Here is a 24760-nt window from a genome sequence, read left to right as displayed (position 1 = left end):
CTGCAGCCTAAACAGAGTGAAATGAGAGAGTAGATCAACTTGCACTGCTTTACAATTCTTTATTTGTTTCTCTGTGTGTGTGTGTGTGTGTGTGTGTGTGTGTGCGTGTGCGTGTGCCTCCGTGCAAGCTTGCATGCATACGTGTGTGTGCTTGTACAGTATACAGTACACGTGTGAGCCAATTGAACAATGATATTGATTAAATCACACTGGAACACAAACAAGGACAGAAACACAATTGGATTTCAACCACAAGCACAAACATCTAGAGTCACACATGTTGGCGAATTAGAAACAGTGAATAGATTTTAAAAGCATCAATCATACAGAGTGGAAACGAGACGATTTTACCAGCCAGAGGGAAACCTCCAGTGAAGCCCGACATATTTTGATTATGATGTTTTACCAAGATGAAATCATGAGCTGAGTTTCAGTGTCAATCACAGAAATGCACGTGGCTTTAAATTACCCCTGAATTAAGGAGAATAAGTGACATTTTATGATGTTTGTTCTGTTTACATGGTTATATTACACTGAATGTGCCATAAGAAACACCAATATCAGCTCAAAGTGTGACCCAAGTAAAAAACTGGAAAATGATACAGAAATTAGAGGAAAGATTTAAATACATACACCCAGAATTTGATCATGTATCATTGTCGTAAATAATAATCATTTTAAGTTATACATTTTGCACAGACTTTCACAAAGATACTGTTTAGCCCCCCCACCTTCAGGAATCCCACCCTCCACCCTTCCCTCTCAGTTCATGACAGTGCAGTTTTGGTTGACATGCAAGACCAGGCCCAAATTATGTGAGGACGCAGCGGACCATGTTCGCTCTACGACTTCACATCCTGCTTCTTTTTCTGGAATTTCCTAAACTGCGACTGGATGGCGACGGCAGCCTTCTCCGTCTCGGGGTCCTTCATGTCGATGTCGAAGTCCTCCGGCACGTTGTTCTTCTTCTCATCTACAGAGAGGACAGGGGCGAGAAAAAGTCACGACTGACGTGTCTCAATTGTACCTTAAGTGTCAGCTCAATGATTCAACAATTGAGGGATCATGCTGTTTTCTCTGCTCAGAGATGAGTGCTGATAAGATATACATACTGGGAGTTATATGCTATGCTCGGATTAATTAAATAACCAGTTTCCAGCTGAGGAAATGCATAGTGCACCCATTTTTCTACCTTCTTCAGAATATTGTGAGGATTCATATTTCGAGACGATTACATTTGAAGTCATTTGCATTGCATCCTTCCTCCACCTGACTTGCAGCTTGCAGCTAACTAGTTTAAGTTTGTAGCATCTCATTCACGGTTTAGAGTTGGACCAGCTCAAAGACTAGATTTACAAAGTCAAGCCAATTAGGAATTAGAGAGTGCACTTGTTATTGTGTATTATATGTAAACGTGAACATGTTCATCCTGATCTCAGACCCAAACATAAAGTTGACTTGCTTTAAGCTTTTAAATGCTTAATATGATGTAGAACACAATAAGGTTAAAAAGTACTTTACAAAATACATGTGAATAACACAACACAGAGCAAATCAAGACAAATATCCGAAATACAACATAATAATCTTTTCAGGCAAGGAATTCCAGAGTGACTGGAATGCATAAACTGAGGAACTATTAGTAAGGGTTGGTTGGAGGATCTTAGATTCCAGCTTGGAGCATATGGAGTTAGTATCTCTGTAATATCACTGGAGGCCAGACCGTGCTGAGTGTCTTCTGTTTTCATGCCAAATAAGTTATCCCATATTTTTGTTCTACATTTGTTATTCTTATCAGAAAGGAAAAGCATAACCTGTTCAAACAAAGGCTAAATAATATCTGGTCTATAATACAACAATTATTTTACCGAACACAAACTCTCTTCAAATTAAACTAAAAAGTATTTGCAGGATTTACAGACAGTTTACTCTGTTGGAGAGTAAACTGGGAGGGACTTTGTTCAGGACAGTAGAGAAATCAAGAGAACTGCTCTCCACAGACAAGATGTCAGTCTTTAATCACACAACACAAACTCCTCTAATCCTGCATTTATAAATAAACTGTCATCATCTTCATACAAGCAGCAGATCATTTGATATTGTCAGACCACTTGTGTTACTCCTCACACTGTCCCCTAATCCTCTGAACAGATCGAGACATTATCATTTGCACTGTCAGTGTTCAAGTGGCAAAACAGTGAGTACAAGACTGAAGTCAAGTCGGCGTGGAGCGACTCAAACACGTGCGCTGTGCAACTGACACAAGTGGAAAGGTTGTGCTGCAATTCTTACTGCAGAAGAAGGAGACACAGGAAGACAAAATTGTGTTAGCTGTGTCCAATTTCAGGGGCTGTGTCCTCAGAGGATGCGGTCTACGCGGCTCATTAAGACTTGGTCTTCCTGGGCCGCGTGGACCACACACCTGAACTGAGAAGGTCTGGTCTACAGGGGATTTCTGCGATCTGCGTCACCAGCTCGTCCCGCCCTCACTGCTGTCGCCTAGCAACAGAGCTGCAGTTTTTTTTTTTTTAACATGTTCCCTGTTAGCCGTTCGGTTGAGCCGAAGCCTCGGACGTCTCGTGACTAGACAGCGCAATAACCCTCTTAAAAAATGTTTGTTGAAGCGCAGTGAATTCTGGGAGGGATCCACCCGTTGGAGCCTTCGCTTCTCGAACATGAAAGGACGCATCTGTCGGCCGCATTTGCAGGAGCCATCGAAATGGGACAGTCCGGCAGCGCCACTGTGACGCAATCGATCTTCAAATGAAACCCAACGAAAGATGCAGCCCCTGATTTGACACACAGCTCAGTGCTCCCTAAAGGTCAGGAGTTTATTCAAGCAGCACAGTCGTCATGCAGTACAGTGCTCCGTGCATGATGGTGCTGACCTGACGTGCAAAGTGTGCGCTCCGCCATAAACAGCGATTTTTCCAAGTGACCTACTTACGTTTAGATGGAACCTTTGGTTGACCTTGAGGCCCTTGGATGACACACGTGACAGTGAAAACAAATTCATATTTCATGATTGCAGAAGCCACACAAACCTCTCTGTCTCTCCTCTACACACACACACACACACACTTTCTCAACAGTCAAACCTGCCCCGTAGGGTCGATACCCTTTACACCACAGAGAGTGACTTCATGAGCCAGGAACATCACACTCTCAGCAATGTGCTGTGCTGCAGCGCGAATGAATCATATTGCCACAATGGATGATGGGATTATTTCCATAAGAGGTTTGTGAAAGGTCATGTTTAAATTGGTTCCTGTGAGATTTAAGGAAACCTGAGAGTATGCGGACAATGATTGATGACGGCTAGAAAAAACCACACAGACACGACCTGTGAAGCCAATCAATGAACACTGAACCACAAGTGCGACTCTAAGTGGGAACACGTCTCCCTCGTGTTCTGTGGTCATGTGAGTTGGTGGTTTTAATACCGATATGATGCTCTCCAGGTGATTCCACATGTTATAGCTCCCTTATCAGAGTTGGCCTGTGAGCCAGTTGGCAGGCAGACAGCAGATAATTGCCTTTTAGACTTTCATTATTTTATGATGACAACAATATTTCAGTCCACAAATTTTCCTTTTCCATTTTTAATTGAAGATTTTTCATTTCAAACCTGGAACTTGTGTGCACTGATTTTGTATAATTGCTTCAAAAAAAATGGAGAATGTTAAAGGATCAACTTTGTATCATCATATTGACACTGAGTTAAGGTAAACAGGGAAATGAAGAAACATGTTGATTTAATAATGAAATGAATGGAATTAGAATGTGTATACTTTAACATTGTAATTCTAAACTTACAACTTATTCTAAAATAATGATAATAATAATAAGTTATAGCACTTCTCTTAACAGTGCTTCACGAAGGGATAACAATACAATACGTCTAAATCTAAATTCACACAGAGATAAAAGTGTTTTTATCCAAGCCTGTGTAATACATGTGTAGAGAGGTTTACAGAAATGTGGTCAGAAAAAGATAAAGACCTGGATAACCGTGTGTGACTCCTCAAACCAACATTGTTCTCACGAAGACCAGAATCTGATATAAACCTCAGATTTCTTACAACTGGTGATATTGCTCCAAACAAAAAATAAAAAGTGTCCACAGCGTGATTTATTTCTTTATCCCACCAAAATTCTAATTTGTTCCCTGACCTTCTCTTATCCTCCAGTTAATCCATTGCATGTTTTCAAAATATTTGCACTATAATCTGCAGGCTGTGATCCAAAGTGCCACTGTACAATATAAACAATCCGAGCTGGATTTTACTGGAGCTGCCACACGGAAACTCATGAAGATTTACTGCTCGACAAACATCTCCTCTTTTCTATATAACACATATGACAACTGGATTTGTCTGCAGAGGGATATTGTGTCTGTTTTAATATATTTGATATGTGTGATCACTTGTTGTACCACCCACTCCCTCCTCTCTCTAATATCTAATGCCTATAATATTATATTATATTGAGAAATGTTACTGTATGATGCAATAAAATGATTGTTTATAAAAGTATGTATACATTAATTAGACTGAGTTTATTTTGAGTTAAAACTCAAAATAACAGAAATTGGAGAGAAATGGAAAGAGATAAAAAAAAAAAAAGAGGGCACACGTCAAATGAATGCGATTCACGCCTCGATCAAATTCAATGAAGCGTCCTAAAATCTTTCCCGATCTCTGCCGGGGTGTTTCCCAGCGGACTGAGCCTGAGCCGCACTACACTTCATCATCCCAGAAGTTGGGACAGGAATCCATTTCAGTTCGGCTCCTAACAGTGTTATCAGCAGCCCCAGAGAGACGAGAGGTGACACGTGGTCTCCAGGTACACAGGAGCAGCTGCTTTATTTGCTGAATGGGTGTGTGGAGCCATTTAACAGTGAACAGGCTCCTATTAACCTGCTGCAGCCATTGTGTGAGGAGGAGATTAGTCCGATTCCTCTGTGTGTTGCATCGCACGCTGCCATGAAACCTAAGTTTTAAAGGTGCAAACTGCAGGAAGTGCTTAAAGGATTTAAAGTATCTTAAAGGTTCAGTGTGTAGAGTTTTGTGAGATCTAGTGTTGAAGTTGCATGTTGCAGCTGAACACCCCTCACCTCACCCTCTCCTTCTAAACATTTAAAAGAACCTGTGGTAGCTTCAGTTGTCATAAAAACTCAAAAGGTGTTTAGTTTGTCCAGTTAGGACTAATGTAAAAAAACATGGCAGCCTCCATAGAGAGGGTCCTCTCTAAATATAAAGTATTTAAATATAAAGGGTCTAGTATAAAAATATAAAACTAGTGAAAACATCATGAGGATTACTCTACACTAAATTTCTGCCAATAGTTCCCTTTCACCTAAATATTCCACACTGGACCTTTAAGTAGAGAAACCCACATCCCATCATGATAAATGTATATTCATCCTAGTGAGACTCATTCATTCTGTGAAGCAGGGAGGAGAATGTCAAAGTGATTCTCGAGCGTCTCTCCTGAGCTGTGGCCGTGAAAACAAAGCAGTTCACTGGTCTGAGGTTCATTAGAAACAGCCCTTTGTTCCTGTTTCTTCTCATTTTTGCCAAGATGACAGTTCTGCACTTAACACCATTTATGAATTTCAAAGGGTCCTGCCAAGTACAGCGAGTCCAATTTCACCGTTTCTAACTCAAGGGATTTGAATTACATTATTATGCCAAAAATACCATGGCCTAGTTTTCAAAGTAGGTCTTCCTGTAAATTGCTACCATGGTGGAGGAAACCATAACCACTGAGGTGTGTTGGTCCTCCGAGGAGAACAGGAGAGAGGCGTGTTCAAATCTATTCTTCTGTCTGATTTTCTAAATGAATGAGTGATCTTTATTACACTGATATTTTACTCAGTGTGTGATTAAAATAAATGTCTTCAATATAAATATTTTATAAAAATCAGTGTTGTGATTCCCAAAGCTCTTACATCTCTGCCCTTTAGCGTAAAGACCATACCATTTGGGAATCAAACATAAGGGTCACATTTCCATTGAGTTTAGAGACTCAGGATCACAGGATCAGCGCCAACTCCAGTTACGTTATTCTGGCTTTGATCCAAAGTGACTCACAACTTTCAACATCTATGAGGGGCCATTCAGGGTTCAGCATGTTGCCTAAGGACACTTCAGCATGCAGATGCCTGGGATTCAACTGCTAACCTTCTTGTTGGAGTGCGACCGCTCTACCCCCTCAGACGAAGCCACCCAGTTCTATTTACTTTGTCATTTTGCAGCTTGTTTACAACTCTTGCCTCAGTAGTACTTACAATAAACCAGTGGTAGGAATCAACAAAGAACATTTACTCACTAGGCCCAAATTTCAATTCATAGTACTAATGCACTACTCTAACAGGATAGAACTGTAACTCTAATTGGTTGCTTACTATTTGATAGTGATTTTGTGTTTTGTTTCTGTGTGTGTGTGTGTGTGAGAGAGAGAGAGAGAGATACTTTGCTCTGAGCCAATGGCTGTGATGTGTGTGTTGATTGAAGGCAGGTGCCTCCACTCAGTAGTTTATTCATGTCACCTGCAACAAACACTGCGGTCCCTCATTTCCTCCTGAGTTTCTCTGTGTGCAGGTATGTTGTGCACGAGACACTGAACCATATGAATATTGAAAGGGCTCGCACCTCATCAGCTAAGGGGAGTAGGATTCCTGAGAGACTTAAGTGAATATGTGTATAGTGACCTCTCAGGTCCTTGTGTGGTCGTCTGTGTGCAGGTCCATGCCACACAGTGTTAAGACAGAGTTGGGCTCTTTAAAGGTTTATGGTGTTGTCAGCCTTGTCCTCAGTGATGATTTATTGAAGACTGTAATCAAGTGATGTTGAATATCTATTCTGAGGAAGCAACCACCCTGACCTTTGCCCCCCCACTGTGACTCTGACTGTTTCCTCCTCTCATTTCACCAACTCAAACATAAGAACATTGCCACAAGCCCGGATGCTTCCCCCTCATTTTAGTATCCTGCATGTTTATTAAGTAATCCGAGCTTTTAAACATATCCAGTGGTCCTTTGAGGCTGGTTGGTCAAACAAAGAACCTTATGTGATATTTAGTTTACTTTCTTCACAGGGTGGTGGAAATGTTGTGGCTACACTTTACTCCTCTGCTGATGATGCACATATAAAGTGCAGTGATTCGGGGGCTTTTGAATAGGAGTTTTACTTGTAATGGAGTATTCTTTAAATTGTGTTATTGCTAATATGATAATACTTCTTCCACCACTGCCATTAACCATAGTATTAAGAATAGAATCAGAAAGTATAGGACTAGTTATTGTTGTACAATATAAATATTGGATTTAAACATTTTGTTGCATTCACTCATGGGGTTCGGGAGGTTTTCATTCTCTTGAGTTACTATCAGTGTATTGATAAGATGTGAAATCAACGAATCAGTAAAACCAGTTCAGTAATTCTACTACTACTACTACTAATAATAATAATGATAATACTAATACTAATACCACTACTACTACTAATAATACTAAATAAAAACAACAATGATGATAATATCAGTAATAAATGTGAAACATGATAATGGCATTCTGCTGTTGCATGGTAACACAAGAGTTAAAAAAATTACCTGGAGCTTTATAAAATATTACATTAAGAATATTGTAATAATATATTGTATTTGCATTGTATTTAAATGAATTGGGGGGAGGGGGTTTCAGACTGGTGGTCAAAAATACCTTGGCCAGCAGATGGTTTGCTGTTTCCAGTTGTTGCTCCAGATGCTTGTCTCTGCAAAGACAACAGAGAAAAACATCCTCATCAGAACATTACATGTGAATAGGTGAGAAAAAAACCACCTTTCCTCCGTTTAGAATGTGTTTTGATTTATTCCACAAAATGCACATTTACAGTAGTGATCACAAAACAAGTTTTAACACACAGTCATTCTCCCAACAGGAAAAGCATGATGGGAAGTCATGCTCACACAGAACTACAGTCGGTCTCGGTGAACATGTTGGAGCACAGCCTCTGCTCTGTGTGAGTGCAGACAGGATGAGCTGTGGTGATCTATAATCCATGTTTCTGCCGCGGAGGCACGCTCGCTCTGCCCTAACAGCTCCCAACTGTTCTCCCCTGACAGACTGGTGCTGCTCTGCAACATTACAAGAAGCACTCAGCTCCCAAAATAAGACAGCTTTCAAATGCTCCACACCACCACGCGCACAGGAGGAGTCCTGTCTGCATCGGTGGCATCGCTCACGTCCTCAATGTGTTTTCCTGGAGAAAGATAATTTTGCATCACGTTGAGCTTTCGTGCAAAGAAAAAAAAATTGTAACTTAACATTCTGCTCCTGCAAAAATGTTTCTAGTACGAGAGCATCACTCACACAGCTGAGCCGTGTGGGTGTGATTTGATTTAGAGCACATTGTATTTCAGAGACCGTCCTTCCATCTCAGCCCGCAGCCTGAATTATTAATCCCGTGTGTTCAATGAATTTCAAATGCCAAAGTGGTGTTGATGTTATCGAGTTCAGTGTGAGCGAAGCAAATATTGAACTGACTCAAGACACTCGAACATCCTCCTCCTCGAGTCCCATGTGCCATCGTGAGTGAGAGAGCCAGAGGGAGAGACAGTTGCTTTGCAGTGTGGCCGTCATCTGCTTTTCTGTTTACACGCACAAATCGAAGTGAGCGAACACCATTGGGATTCCCAGCGACACGCAGACTCTCGTCCGCTTCAGTGCAGCACGGTGGACGGTGCCAGACATTGCACCTCCACCCACCAGAACATGTGCGAGCATTCAGCGGCAGCCAGAGTCCGCGAACAATAACGTGTGAGCGATTGTCTCGGTGCAGCTGGAAGACGCAATGCAATTTCGAGCAATCAAGACAAATGCACAAAGTTGATATTAAAAAGCTGCTGCAGGGCAGAACTTTCTGGTGTCTGCTTCTGTTGTTTGACTCCATTTTCTTTCGTTTCATCTTCACTCCATCCTCTACTCTTCTATCATCTTTGTCTCTCTTAGCTTCAACTAGAACTCATGCACCTTAAGAAGATGGATCATGGCTTTAGACTATGGAGGTTGGAGCGTGGTCTTTCAGTTCGAGCGCATGATTTGTTGAATTCATGTTCAGATTGTGTATTACCTTTCATCAGAACCCTGCCCTTGCACTAAAATAGCCCCTGTTTAGTATTTAAATGTTCTCTGCTTCTGCTCAAACTGTGTGCTTGCCCTCAGACATATTCACTCACACAGATTTCCTGCGCTCCAGCTTCAGCCCTTCTCTGCACTCGGGCTGCTCTCCGATTTCTTCTTTTTCTCTGCTCTTGGAATTTTTTGTGTGACAACCCTGTCAAAACTCCCCAACCAACAGGATGCCAGGTGTCGTGTTGACCACTGGTCAACCAATGAAATGAATGATATCCCTGCCTTGCTGCGGGCGCATTCGCTTTACTTCAGAGAGTCCTGTGCGGGCAATTCATCCACTCCCACCCTCCACAGCTTTATTATATGGCCTTCCCCTTGCAAAGTGCAAACTAGCTATTTTAGTGCATGGGCAGGGTTTTGATGAAAAGTAAAACACAATCTGAACAATTCAACAAATCAAGCGCTCAAACTGAAAGACCACGCTCTTGAAGAAAGATAGGAAACAACCTCCATATTAGAGCCAACAACAGATATGAGAAACGGCTGGGTGATTATTATATTATTATTTTACGCCATCCGCCAAGTGACATTAACAATGAGGAATATGACCAAAGATAAAATGAAATTGGATCCAGTAGAGAAGAGCGAAAGTACCTATTACTTGTTGATGCTATAACATACTTATGTGTAACAATTTAACCTGTTTTAATCTTCTGGTCAGAGGTCAGAGGTCACTGGACAACAGCTGGCAGAGGTTTCACTGTGTTGGACACTGACTGTCTTGATAGTGTGTATTAGTGTTTTTAAACCCAATGTTAAGAAAACAGCATCAGATATGATGATGAGAAAGATGTCCTGACTCAAAATCAACAATGTGACCATGTTCTCATTTCTAATGTTTACACATTTTTATATATTATATAGTTAATTTTTTTAAGCTTGCATTAAACCGAACACCTCACAAAGCCATAGAAATATTCTTGAGATGACCACTGCGACACTTCCCAGCACAGTTTTGCCATTCTCTAGGTTTAGTATGAAGAATTGTACTGAATCGTACAAGGAAACCTGAAGTAATCCTCGATTTTAAAAGGATCAAATTGCAGTCTGATGGAATTTGAAAGTAGACGGGACAGATTCCAGTCTGATCAGACAAACCACCTCCAGAGATGACCAGGGACACAATGAACGATGTAAATGCAAATTAGTTGTGAATCCAGATGCAACAACTACATGGGCCGAAATAATAATCACACACAACTGCTCCACACCATTGAGGTAACAACAGCCAGGCAGCAGGTAACACGAGAAGCCGTCCTCTACTCAGTCCTCAGGACCAGTGGTGAGTCTGGGATCTCAGCTGGGACTGTTAGAGGACTGTTACTCAGGACACATATTTAAGGAGTCAAGATGAGACCAATCGCAAAGCACAAAAACACAATAACAAAGTGTAATTAATAGCTACCATCTTCCTTAACAAAGACAAACAAGAAATGGATTTAATAAGAGTTGAACGATGATCAGATCTTTATCAGATTTTAATGTGGACACTGGAGTCAAGGTGTAAATGGAATGATGTTAAAATCACATCTAGATAGAATCCGAACACAAACCAAGGATTTCAACATGTGATTTAAAAGATGATATCAGCCATACCTAAGTCTCAGGCAGGTCTCTGTGTAACTTCTGGTGACAGAGGACTCTTTCTAATTTACATTTAGGAGCAGCCAACTGGGATCTTATACTTTTAATCTCGGCTTTGGAAGAGCTGGTAGGAACCTGCTGGGCTCACACGCAGTAAAAAGAAGTGGGACGTAATGACTTTCCAGAAATATCCTTATCCTTGACTTAAAGCAGCATTTTATTTGAAAATGCCAGCTCTGTATCAGCCTAAATCACAACAGAGAACTGCATCCTATCACCCTGTAGGTTATTCCACAAATGAATTTTCGAATGTGCCAGTTGTAGAGCTACAACACCAAACTGTTTCCCAAACAGAGGAGGAGTTACTCCACAAACCAGCTGTCTGACAGTCAGCTGTGTTTCCTGAGGTGAACTCTTAAAGGAAAACCTGGCTTGTGTTGGGTGGAGTCATGGCTCATATGGCTCATTTTGTTTGGGTCAGTTAAAGGACTGATGTTGTTTAGAGTCTGTTCAGGTATGTGCAACAGCATGTCACACAACACTATTCATACCACGTTGTGAATGTTTTCAGCCTCGTGACCAATCAGCCTCTGGGGGCAACAGCACTTCTGCTCATTACTGTACAAATTGCCCCCTGACAGCTGTGCAGGCAGTGTGTGAGTGACATGTACTATGTGCTGCACATATATGCATACATTGAATATGTGTGTGAATGGGTGATTGGCAAAACTGTACTGTAAAGCACTTTGAGTGATCATCAAGAATAGAAAAATGGAATATAAATACAAACCATACTGTTTAACTGGGGACAATCAAAGCCTGATCAAACGTGATTGGTCAAAATAGATGTTGTAGATATTTATATATACAGGTATGGTTATTAGCAGCCTACTGTTTACAATCCACAGATTGTGGATGCTGAACTCCATGACTTCCTCAGTAATTGAATGGGTATCAATGAGGAGGTTATTTAGTATTGTCAGTTAGTTTGTACACACAGTGATCATCACACATTTCTACTGTCTTACACTCATGGATGCCACTGCAGACAAACAGTCACAACAATGGCAAAGCTCCTCCCCAAATTGATTTCCTCAGAGTATACCACAGTGTATACTTTACTATCTTTACCTTTACTACCTTTCTTCTCTATACCAGCTTTTCATGCGAGGTTTCCAATTAAAATCCTGCTTCTGTGATATAACAATCTTCATATTACCATTATAAGATTCTCTCCAGCATCAAAGCCACAGTATATATAAAAACTAAAGAGCTGAACATGCTTGGTGAACTTATTCTGAATAAAACAAGACAATAGAGAAAAAAACCTCTTTCAGACACAGGCAAGGTCAGTGGTGGCAGCAATTATAGGGAGGGCAGCCTCCGCTCCTGTGAATTTGAACGTCTCTTTGGGGTTTATAATGATACAACTTTTTCAGCTTCGCCACTGCAGCTCGCCATGTGACCATGGCAACAACAGAAACCGGTGAGGGAAAGAAGAAGCTGATTTTAGTATATCCGAGTTCTCTGAAGGACGAAACAGAAAATACACATCAGGGAAGAGAAATGGTTTTGCAGCAACATCAGCTCAAACATCAGCCATCAGTCTCATTATTTGGTATGGGACCATAAACAGCAAACGAAGGTTGCCATATTAATGATTTCATATCACTGATTATTTTCTTTTTACTGATATTAAGAAACAATCCTCTGTGTTTAACAGTGTGTCAGTGGTGATGTTGCCAGTTGCCAGGCAGCCACCATGGCAGGAACCACTCACTGTCTGAAATCATGTTGAGAGTCTATACAGCAGCAGCTCATCTTAGTTACACATGTCAGCAAGTGTCTATCCATCCATCCATCCATCCATCCATCTATCTTGTCGAGTCTTTATTTGCAGCAGCTTCGTTACTGCAGGTCACTTTTACAGTTTCAGAAAGAAAACTGCAACTAGCATCAACACAGGCCAAGTAAACAGCCCATTCTAAACAGGCAGGTTTCGAAAAGGCACTGCACTAGTTGGACACATTCAAATTCTCAATTGATCATGAAGGTAAATGAAAAGTCCATTTCATGTTTTTCCATTTAACAGTTGTTCAGACCTCTCACAGAAAACCAGAAACAGAAACCTCATAGTGCCATAGTACAAAAGTACAGGGCATCACGTAAGGCCTTAAATATATGAATTTCTGCTTCATTTAAGATTGTCTCATTCATCCAGTCAATATTTGCTGAGATATTTAATTAGTTAACCAACCAACTGACATCATAAGAACATTGCTGCTGGTACTATATGTTTAAAAATATATGACAACAACCACAATCCTGCTTTATCATGCTTTGAATATTCCCTTGTCCCGAGTCGAGCTCACTGAGCAGATCACTTTACTATCTGCATTTACTCTAATAGTGATTATACTCGTTGCTTTACTCCAGGCTGATGCACAAACACACAAACGTGGACACACATTGGGAAGCTGAGAGGAGATCACAAGTCTCCCACGCCTTCAGTGCCAACAACATGGAGAGCTAAAGTGAACCTTGCACAGTGTTGCTGGCTGGTGGTTGAACGTGTTGTGTGCAGCTTGTGCAGCTGATGCCGCGATTTCACTTTCCTAGAGGAGGAGCCAGCTTCTGCTCCCATATGCTGAAGACAGAGGGAGCTTGACAAATGGATAGCAATGTTGATAATTATGTTGCTAATGATGTCCTTCTGTAAAAGTGTGTGTGCCACATGGGTCTGTGTGCTATGGTTGACTGACCATGTACAAAGCTTGATATACTAGATTGTGTTTTTTTGTTCTGGATGAGAATCCAGTGATTTTTCACAAGATTTCAGATCCTTTTCCACAGTGGACCACACTCAGATATATCTATAGATATAGATATAGATATATCTATATCTATCTATCTTTATATAAAGAGATTGATAGATAGATAGATAGATAGATAGATAGATAGATAGATAGATAGATAGATAGACATTTGTCCAGAATATCAATACCACTCTTTAAAGCCCATGTGACATGACCCTGATTCAGAAGACAATTCAAGAAAAAAGGTTAGTCTTCCAATGCTGTTTGATTGTTTTTGCTGCATTTGAACTTCAGTGCTCTGCGTCTGCACTCAAATAAACAATGGTTGTGTTTCGATGTCCATCGCTCCGGCTTCAGCTCGTCTCCTCCCGCTCACGCTGCTTCTTTGTGCACGTGAAACGTCTAATCTCAGATTTCTCCTTGTTCTCAGATTTTTCTTCTGCGCTCGGATTTCTTTGTGCAAGAAGTCCCCAAAAAATTCCCTTACCAACATAATGCCAGGCGTAGTGTTGACAAGGGCAAAGGTCCTGCCAAGAGCAGACGTTTCACGTGTGCATGAAGCGGCCTGAGCACAAGGGGAAGAGCTGAAGCTAGAGCATAATGTATAGCAAATGGAAATCCAAGCACAAGCAGGGTATATTTGAGGGTTTTGAGTGAGAGCATTCATATCGTAAATCTAGACCTGAAGTCAGTAAGTCCTGCATGTGAACTGAAAGACCAGCCTCTTGAATAAAGATGAGAAAATAAAACTTTTAGTGCGATCTTCAGTGATGTTTTGCACTGAAGTAAGTTGAAAGAGAAGAAACCTTTTTGGTGTGATTGGTGTGTCAGTGATACTTGGGCTGCTACTGGTGCAGAGTGGTGAAGTTGCATTCTGCAGCTGAATACCCCTCCCTTCACCCTCCCATTCCAAACATGAAAGTGAACCTGTCGTAGGATTTATTGTCATAAAAACTCAAAAGGTTTTCAGTTTGTCCAGTTTGGGCTCCTGTAAAAAACATGGCAGCCTCCATAGAGAGGACCCGCTCCTGATGTAAATATAAAGTATTTAAATAAAAAGGTTGATTGTAGTTTAAAGAAAACAACAATTCATTCAATTAAGATGATTAGACACTAGTGAAAACATCACTAGGATTTTTTTATTCAATCTCTGCTAAGAGGTCCCTTTCAGCCAAATATTGTATTATGAGTTGATAAAACACAACTCTGATATGATAGTTGTCGGCGTGGAGGGAATTGGTAAAATAAATAAATTACCTTCCCAGTGTGTGGTGGGCTATTTTTGGAGCTTATGGCAGCTCAGGCTCCCCAGAGAGGTTCCATGCTGCACTCGGGATCTATTAACAATTTAACGAGGAGACAGCAAAACTAGGTCAGAGACAGCTCATGCCAGCACCATTACAATTCCTCAGCAGCTTCCCCACCACCAGACCGGAAACAGGGATGACAGCATGGAAGAGTGACACCGCTGAGGGATGATTGACAGAACGAGCTGCGTGCTGCAGCGCTGCAGGCAGTCACCGTGGTCTACACTGTACGTTGTAATTAAAACAACTCTCTGTTTCTTATTAAACCAATTGGCTCATTTAAAAGCAGGTTAACTGCTTGTCTATATAAACTGCAGCTTGAGTTTCTTGGCTGGTGTAATGTTCTGTAGAGGAAGTGCAGGAACAACCAAGTTTAAACAGGCGTTCTTTTCAATAAGTGATAAAACATTTGTTAAAACAAGAACTGGTTTAAATTCCCTCTCGTTTATATGAACTAGTGCTGTTCTCTCAGCCTGTGTTAATGCTTCAGAGTTAACATTCCTTGTCATAGGTGTGCTGGAGCTGTTTATAAACAGTCTATGGTGCAGAGTGAAGTTAGACAACTTTGTGTTTGTCCTACCATATGCAATGATTTTATAGTCAAAGTTTTCCATAAGATTAAGCAGAATTTGCTATTTTGGTCTGTTTATTACTGTTCACGTGTGGCTTCTTTGAGTTAATAATTATTTAGTGAACGTGGTCTCTTAAGCATTCGACAAAATAAAAGATGTCTAATTCACCTCAAAATAAAAAACCATAACATTAAAAGAATGTCACGCTTTCCCTTCGAAGACAACCTGCTAATGAGGAAGTGATTCTATGAATGTTGCTGCCATGATGGAGATCAGCACTCGCAGCACCGCTGAATGTCTCTGTCAGTCCAAAATAAAAATAAAATAATCAGACTATTTAAATGATCTGGTGGGACAGGTATCATTGGCCTCAGGCTGCCAGTTGCAGACCACTGAGGTTGTTTAGGCACGAATGTCACGTGGACATGTCTAACACATCATGGGGTGTCCAAATCCAACACTGCACCTCCGTGGGACACTAAGAATGCACATGCCAAGTGTGAAGTCAATAAGATGAATGGTTTGCAAGATATGTGTCCGAACAGCAGAGCAAACTGTGGGCTGCTTTTTTGCACAAACCTTTGCCACAAGAAAACATTATATCATCTGATGGAGGTACAATCACATGCATGTAGTGTCATCCCTCTGGTAGATAACTGTCTACCGTGAACATGGTATTTCTCCCGTTTATCCTGTAATGTGACAAAAGATAAAGTTGCTGCCTTAACTTTCTGGAGTAATGTGAGTTGAAAAGACCAAGATTCAACTTGTGTGTCAGTGCATCTCTACTTTCTCCAGCACAGTATCAGCTGTCAGTGAACATATTGTACCACCTCACTGGCAACTAGCTCCGCAGTGTGTCTGATGATTAATTAGTTCAAGTGAAGACTTTGAGTTTAGCTTCTTTCCATTGTTCTGGATTTCTAAGACCCTCTTCAGTTTCCAGCTCATTAGCTGTCCACAGCAAAGAGAAAAACACTTCTGTCACATACTACTTCTGCCAATAATACAAGAAACAATGACAACAAACTCAGATGAATTACCTGCTCTCCAGGGACGTATTTGGAGAATTTTCACCATACTGTAGAAGTAACAATAATATTAATAATAAAGTACAGTTAGAGGATGGTGGGTTATGTGATCCTTTCTCCAGAGTTTGCTTTTCACATTCTCTTGGTCAGACTCATTCACAACAACAACATTCAGGTAAGGGCTGGAGCAGCAGGCCGGACATCCAGAGGCAAGACGTACAAATCTTTTTATTCACGTCTTTGTTTACGGCACGATTGCACCAGCATTGGCTCTTATCACCAGACGCTCCCCAATCTCTTTATCTTTCCAAATCTGTTATATTGACATATTTGTATTGTCTTTGTTTTTTTATTTTTGAATACGTCATCAACAGGCACACCCACTCTCCCTGAATCCTCCAGAGAATATCCTGCTGTATTATGCTGAATTTTTACTAAAGTAGGAAAATCTGTTTGCGCTCACACACACAGCCCCTCAGGATAATTTAGGTCCAGTGTATGTAAGAGAGCTGGTGTAGACAAAGGATGTTTCCCTGCTGAAAGGGTCATCAGATCAGAAAACGTCTGGAGTCACAATGCTACAATAACTTTTCAGAAAAGAGTTGTTTTGTTGTTGTGGTAGATCCATTCATCTTCACACTGGAGGTAGTATTCTATGAGATATATAAAAGCACAACCAGCCACATGTATAGATACCACTAAGTGAGATTTGAAGTAGATTTGTCATTGGCACTATTGTTCTTTTTGCAATTTGAGCAGAATGCCCCTTTAAATCTCATCAGATTATTCTGTATACACCCGGTGGCAACTTTTGGCAGCATCATTACAGTATGAGGTGGGTACATTTTGTCGTCCAGCTGGAGTCGTTCAACTAAAACTAATGGCATAGCAGCATGGTGTCAGCAAAGTACATTAGCATGCATTAGGCAGAGTGTGGTCACAGTAGCAGAATACATTAACTGTAAAGTCTTCTCTCTTTCTAAAAGCAACTGTAAACACATCGGTGAAGGGATAATTAAAAGGGGGAATAAGCAACATTTTTACTGCTTTGTTAACTGTCTGCAGAATTTGCGCTCAGGGACTGTCCTGTTCTTCAGGTACAAAAAGACACCAACCACAGACAGTGTTCTGATCACAGACTGAAGACAGCGCTGTCACTGACTGACTGAGTGGCGTGGTGAACAATTTCAGAGACAAAATCAAAAACGTCATTGTGTCTCAAGCTAAATAAATAAATGAATAATTGATGAGGAGGTATTTTTATTCACATCTTTGGCGTCATGTGTTGCCTCTGTTGCATCTCTGCTCTAATTATCTGTCGCACTATGTCAGTTCCAGGCGATTACAGCAGGTGGAGACAGGTGAGGGGTGAATCCTGGGACATTGGAGGCTGTGACTGGAAGATTTTATTTCATACAGACGATTCTAGAAATCCTATTTTGGGATTTATTGTTTTAATCCTCAGTGTTAACCAGAGAGAATAGCAAAGGTGAATTGTGAACAAGGCACACAGGGATGATGTTGTGTGTTTCTATCGCTTTTAAGATAAATTCACATTGCAGACTGGAAACAGGTGGTGGTCTCAAGTGTTTAACGTCAACAGCTTTCTGTCTGCAGGATTAAACGTATATGCAGTTCCTCAGAAATTATGTACACAAGCCTTGGGGTGAGGTTCTTGGCAGTTTTATCGTAATCTGCTCTATTTTTTCCTGCATGGACCGTTCACATCCCCACTGTCTGTCACTGATGTTTGTCATTTTCCCTCCGCAAAAGCCAGGATTACCCCGGAGGCCGGGTTATGTCGAATGAAGGCTCCACCAAAGCCTGTTGTCAGTTTAGATGGATTACAGATTATTTCAGTGTAATCTCTGCTCATTGTTTAAACTTGGATTAAGGTCAGTCAACATGCCTCATGACAAATCACAGAGAGTCGCAGATTAAAATGTGTTTACATTTGAGGTCAATGGGTAAGAGAAAAAAAAATCATAATTCATATTAAATCAACACATTTCACATGGTCCTGGAAGGTTTTCCTCCAAAGTTGCAAGCTTTTTGTTTCTAATCATCACTTTAGTTCAGTCTCAATCACTTCATCAGTCGGAAGTCAGCAAAATGGAGTTTTAAATAAAATCCTTCTCCAACCACTTTTCTCCATCTCAGCTCGAAGCTCCTTTTTACGTCGATCAGCAACTTTTAACACTCTTATCTCATTAATTTGATAAAAGGGCTCTGGTCCACTTTGGATGATGAAACAAATGGCTTTGCCAAGTAGCCACCACTCTCACAGTAATTAAAATACGAGGTAGGTGAACGCAGCCAGAGACCGCTTACATGTTGATGCATTGATTGAAGGACAGGTCGTCTATGATATCTCCTTTAATACTGCTTATGGCAGTCTTTCAATAATTACACTGATTTTAAACAGATGAGTGAGGAATAGCCATTTAATTATTCATACAGTGCCCCCACCCCCCCCAACAATCAATGTTTCACCATAAAAAACATCATCCTGAAGGCCAGTGAAAACCCTAATGTAGAATCAGCACTTTGAGCACAGTGTGCTTAAGTGAACCTGCAGAATTACAGCGATCTCACAAGAAATTCATATTTCCGCTCGTGTCCACAGAGTTGTGTGCATCAGCATTTGGCAGCTTTCATCAATACTCCTCAGTTAAACTAATGGAACGACATCACTGAATCAAGGAACTAGAAGGTCACTCTAAGAGCAATACCTCCTCCAAGGCTAATGTCCTATCTATACCTTGAGTGTGGCGGGCCTGCCGTATTCTAATTTCTCCTTCATTTTGTTACAATTTTCAAAATATCATAAGAGAACTGTGTGTTTTGTTCCATTGCTGCATTAGCTGTGTGCAGCTCAATTTGCCGTGTGCTTTCCCGCACGCTGACGCTAGCATCCATAGTTCGTCTGTACCTGTCACACACAGATTGAATTAAGTTTTATGGTCATCTGTCCAGTTGTTTTTCCATATTGCTGCAAACTAACAGAGAAAACAAACAAAATCATAACCTCCTTCTCTGTTTATCTAAACTCAGCCTTTCCAAACAAGATCCATTTAACCTGACTCAACACTTGCTATTGAAGCCCTGCGTTCATGTAAACTAGCCACTGATTCCTTGAATAAGTCAGCAGATAGGCTTTATAAAACATGCAGTCTAAATACAGTGTGAGTCTAAAAGCCCTGCCAGTGGCTCCCAGAGGCTGCACTGCTGCTGCTGCTGCTGCTGCTGCTGCTGCTCACACTCCATGTGACCAAAGTGATCTGAGCACAACTGACCGGCAGTGACATCGCTGCCCAGCAGAGCTAAGAAGCTGATTAAAGTTTAAACTTTAAGTTGAATTCATAAAATGCAACTTTGATCTGAGGTCGTTGAGGCAGATATGATCTTTGTTTTGACCATGAGCATTATTTAACTTCACAAAGTCCCTTTCCTCCATTTGCCTCCTTGCAACATATTCCTTCACATACTGATCCATTGGACAGTTTTACTAGAACACAGACAGTAAAGAGATGATGCATGACAAACAACAGTCCCGTGATGAGTACCTTTACCCCTCCGATCCACCAGGGTGCTATAGATGCATCTCCTGGTGAGAACCCAACTGGTAATTGGGTACGAAAAAAAAAAATCTTTTATTGAAAATCACTGCGGTGGAACTGACATATCTTGGCAGCTGCACACAGTTGGCTGCAGCCTCTCTACTGACTGCCAACTAATTAAAGTTTTGTTGAACAACCTGAGGCCCAAATCGAGGAGGAATAAGTCTCCAGATCATCATGTGAGACAAACAACATTAACATTACAGCAGCCACTACTGACAGGGGGTGACACACAACTCTTTACACCAGCTGTGTAGAAAAATATGCTTTTTTTAACATATGAAAGTTGAAAAAGAATCTAAAGAACTCAATGACTGAAACAGACTTCAATACATCCATGACTACTGGATTGATTAGGAATAGCACAAGAAGGCGTCACTGAACTATAATGTTGTACAGATGTAGCGTCTTAAATTAGAATAAATAGGAATAAGCAGATTTGACAAATCATTTAATATGATTCAAAACATGTAGGATAAGTAGTGAATAGTATTGGTACTGTATTTTCTCAGTGTCTGATTTGCCGGGTAGTGCAGCCTGGAAACCCTGCATTGTTCATTACTATGGAGACAGGCAACCCATTTAAGCTACTTTCACAGCAGGAGCCTCAAACTGCTTGACGTTTATGGATCCTACTAGAGATGACTCAGTGGCATGTCTTACTAGTTCTGCCTTAATTTCTTCACATTAATCAAAGCGCAGGAAAATTAATTATATCGATTTTCAAACTGCTCCCAATCCATGCAGCTACAGTGTTGGCTCATTTGTGGGAGCTCTTTTTAAGTATGTAACTAAATCATAGCAGGGCTATCTGGCTGTCAAGCAGTTTGGATTAAGTGACAGCTGTTGGTGCAGTTACCTCTACTTCACCTGCTATGATATTATCAATATTCAAGTGTCCCTAAAGAATTAAGACTGTATTTCCATATGATGAAGACCCTACTATGGGGTTTGACGGCAGGAAATGAAGTATAATCAAGCAGGTTTTCTCTCTTTAGTGTAGAAAAATTTAAATGGAGTGCCAATAATCGTGATGAGCACCAGGGCACCATTAAAACTCTGTGAGGATCTGAACAGAATAGAGTCAACGGAGAGCAGTGGATTAGATTGAGCCTGTTGTTGATTTTTTTTAAATTATTTTTATAAATTATTCATTCAGAGCAACAACCTTGTCTTGGCCTTAGTTCTTTATAGGTTCATGAATCCATCGCTGAATTGAGATGCAAGTGAATTTCCTGGGTTTTTCTCTGTGTAATGTGTAATTTATAAGACTCCAGCTCCACTGTAGAGGGTAGAGAAGAAGTCAGCTACGACTGCGCCGTGTGACACCGTACAAAAAGTCACCGCAAGCCTACGATAAAAGATTCATAATGACCGACGAGGCAGAGGGTGTTCACGGCAGTGTAGATGTTGAGGCAGCTCTGATCAGGGGACAATATCTCATTCTCCAACGATTCATTCTCATTTTGATCTTGAACATCTGCAACTATATCATAAGCTCCAGGATTGGACCCCACGCTGCAGCTGGACACCATCCACCACAGGCAGCACGACATGTATAACAGGACACAAATTAAAGCAGGATTATACAGTATATTAGTAAGCTCCCTTCCACGGGGTGAACAAACTCATGATGAGGTCCTACTGGAGCCTGCGCTCCCTTGTGTTATTTTTCTGGCTTAGCAGCCATCCTTGAATAATTCAGTGGCTATGTGCTCTTTGCCAGTGGATCGTCTTTAAGGGAAGATTCTTGCAGGGTCTTTTCTAATCTCCACTCTGGTATTGACTCATCGTCCACATACAAGTTGGCTCAGCCTCATGAAATGATGCACGGCTCAACTATGCTTCATCCCGCAGTAATTCATGCTGGAATTAAAACATACTTACCAACAGAGATGTATTCAAGTCTCATGGACTCACTGTCATTTGCCATTGGAAGTTTGGGAGATTTGTGACTTATGATTTGCTAGACCCTCCCTCAAAAATATCACAGTCCTTAATGTGTCAGCACATCACAGATGGAATCACTGACTAACTGGCAGGTTTGATGTTATGGTCCAGTAGCCATATACAGAGTAATGATGAAAATAAACTGTGTATTAAAATACTTATTCTACGTTCTAACACGGTGGATATGGGAAACGTAGAAATGCTGGTATCCTGAAAATGATTTCTATGTAATCTCCACATCTTAACACCCACCCTCAGCCCAGTCTTTATTCTAATCGTCTGATCAAACACTGTTGATTTCACCAACGAGCTTTAATTCTGTGCGTATTTGGACAAAGTCCCAAACGTTTAAGAGCGCATTCAACTGAAATGATACCTGTGCGTCGCCGCATGTCTTCTTCTGTTCCTGTTCTGTGAACTTTTCTTTATTCAATCACCCATCAGGCACCTACCTCACTCATGGCTGCGCCGCGTGTGTCTGCGTGTGGGTCCAGTGATGTGTGGTGCGCTCCGCTCCGGCTGAAGGCGCAGTCCTCTCCAAGACGCTGCTGCGCTCGCACAAGCGCAGGCGGCTTTTATAGCGCGCACAGCCTCCGTAAAAACCAATAGGCTCAGGCTCTGCTCGTCTCCAGCTCTGCTCTGAACACCAGCCTCCTCCTTTGTCCACTCAGCTGCCTCGTGTTTGGTTTGCTCAGCGTGAGATATAATGGGATGATGAAATTGTGAGCAAAATCATCAAATACACCCCCTGTTGGATAAATTCATCTGAAAATAATGAGTGTGAATTAAGTCTGCACATAGATTATGAGAGAATCAACACAGCCATTGGCTTCATCATTTGGAGAGAAATCCTCCTTTGACTAATGTGTACTTTCAAATAAATGTGTGTTTAATTTAGGGTTAAAGGCAGAGCAGTCGCACCTTGTTAAGCCCTATGAGGCAAGGGTGATTTGTGAAAATGATTAATTTCTCTGTTGGTGCGTGGTGACCATAGACTGCAGGGTGGTGACTAAAGTGAATTTAGAGTGAATCAATCCTGAGGATTCTGGACATTCCAAATATTTGACAGATTTATTTCGATTTTGACATGATTTGATTTATAACAATTTTTTTGATAGTGATCAAATATTTTTCATGCAAAACCCTAGAGCTTCTGCACATGCATATTCTGCACACATGCATTTTCACTCATGTTGCTCCATTAGGATTCTTCTATCTATTATCTATACCTCTTACCTTTTTGAAGGGTTAGGGAAGTAGATGGAGCTAATCCCAGCTGACATTGGGTAAGAGGCACAACCTGGACAGGTCTCCAAAACATAAGTCTGCTCTATTAGTCATAAGGGCAACAAATACTCAACAGAAACTAGTAACTAAATCTAAAGACCCCCCATAATATCAGTTCTTGGTTTTGTCCTCTGCAAGCTCCGCCCACAGCTCAGGTCTTCTGCTGGACCAGGAAGAAGAACCTCAGTCAGGTAATTCAAAACAAAGACAAATAAATGAATGCAATTTAAACCAGCTATCAAAAAGAATATCGACTAATGTATAAACTGTTCATTGTGACGGTGCTAATGAACATATTCTAAACCTGAACTGCTGTGTGATCTTTAATGACTGCAAATGAAAGTAACTGAACATGTGGTTCAGTGGGTGATCGTATGGAACTGAACCTCCAGACGTGTGTCTCTGTCAGTCACACTCACATTCACACCTAAAGTCAACTTAGAGTCCAATTAGATTCTTTCTCAGGTCTAACTAACCAGAGCAGCTGAAAACATGCACCTGCATAAGATTCAAAGTAATAACCACAACTGACAAATAGGCTACATGAAGTAACATTAAGACAAAAGTGCAGTATTTTTCCCTGAAATGTTGAGAAACTATGCATTCAAAGTACATGTACATACACCAACTGTGCAGTATTTGAGTCGAAGAGAATTGATCATGTTTGAATCACTGATCTCTGATGTCTCTGTAGAAGCTACAGTATTCATGCCACCCGTTGTAATGCACAGCCCCTCCCATCTCCTGCCATTAAGGGAATAAAGATTTACGCACTTATTTCACACTTTAAATCTGGGCTCATTTGGATGCATTTGAAGAGACGTTTTTGTACTCTAACATTAAACCATAAAGCTGGTGCGACATTGTTTTTACTATCAGCATCCACTCCAGACCTCTCTGCTCTGAGAAAATGCTGAGCTGTGCCCAAAGCCCATCAGCCCCCTTAAAGTAAATCAAGCTGCACCACATTTCAGAAGCTCATAGATATTAGTTCCTTAAATATGTCAGATTATTATCTGGAAAAAGGTGAAAATGTTTAAAGTCCTGTGTCCTTGCAACGTCAAAGTAAGTGGGGGGAAAAATCCTGCATCCACTGGTTTGTCTGGATCTGAGCCAAAATGTAATGCCTTGTTTCTTGGTTTATGTCCCAACCTTCCACCAAGTTTCATAAAAATCTGCTCTGGAGTTTTGCGTAATTCTGCTGACAAACCATTAATTAAACCAACTCACGGGTGGAAACATAACCTCCTTGGCAGAGGAAACAACACAAACCATATGGATTGTAATGGAAGAATTTGTCACTTAGGGCAACAGTGTGGCTCTTTTATATGCTTTCAGCTTTGTAGCAGAGGGATAAGAAAAAAATCATTTTAACTAAGCACAATAAAAAGAAACTA

At 40.9% G+C, this 24760-nt stretch overlaps 1 protein-coding gene and 1 long non-coding RNA gene across 4 annotated transcripts; one reads left to right on the top strand and one right to left on the bottom strand.

Moving 5' to 3' along the window:
- Positions 1-39: 39 nt before the first annotated feature.
- pcp4a (Purkinje cell protein 4a) lies at positions 40-22737 on the bottom strand. Of its 2 annotated transcripts, XM_020085450.2 has the most exons (4): positions 22529-22737; positions 7724-7775; positions 2948-2980; positions 40-973 (listed from the first exon to the last, which is right to left on the bottom strand). In XM_020085450.2, the coding sequence occupies exons 1-4, from the start codon at positions 22535-22537 to the stop codon at positions 843-845; spliced, it is 225 nt and encodes a 74-aa protein (XP_019941009.1). In that variant the 5' UTR covers positions 22538-22737; the 3' UTR covers positions 40-842. The 2 variants fall into 2 exon arrangements, with proteins under 2 accessions (XP_019941009.1, XP_019941010.1); XM_020085451.2 differs by lacking the exon at positions 2948-2980 and having other exon boundaries at positions 22529-22734.
- On the top strand, positions 6027-8267 carry LOC109628371 (uncharacterized). Of its 2 annotated transcripts, XR_011246220.1 has the most exons (4): positions 6027-6605; positions 7706-7827; positions 7944-8024; positions 8128-8267. It is a non-coding gene; the product is annotated as an uncharacterized lncRNA (long non-coding RNA). The 2 variants fall into 2 exon arrangements; XR_002202651.2 differs by lacking the exon at positions 8128-8267 and having other exon boundaries at positions 7944-8081.
- Positions 22738-24760: the final 2023 nt, after the last annotated feature.

The sequence above is a fragment of the Paralichthys olivaceus genome, chromosome 15 (assembly GCF_024713975.1).
Source record: "Paralichthys olivaceus isolate ysfri-2021 chromosome 15, ASM2471397v2, whole genome shotgun sequence".
NCBI lineage: Eukaryota > Metazoa > Chordata > Actinopteri > Pleuronectiformes > Paralichthyidae > Paralichthys > Paralichthys olivaceus.
The sequence above is the reverse complement of the archived record's forward strand: the minus strand, read 5'-3'. Positions and strand labels throughout refer to the sequence as shown.

Excerpts from the sequence above, each read along its gene's own strand:
- pcp4a (XM_020085450.2), bottom strand. Across the intron at positions 2,981-7,723 it reads CAAACCATCTGCTGGCCAAG|GGCCTCAAGGTCAACCAAAG; the intron begins GTATTTTTGACC and ends GTGTCATCCAAG. Across the intron at positions 974-2,947 it reads ACCAAAGGTTCCATCTAAAC|ATGAGAAGAAGAACAACGTG; the intron begins GTAAGTAGGTCA and ends TCCTCTCTGTAG.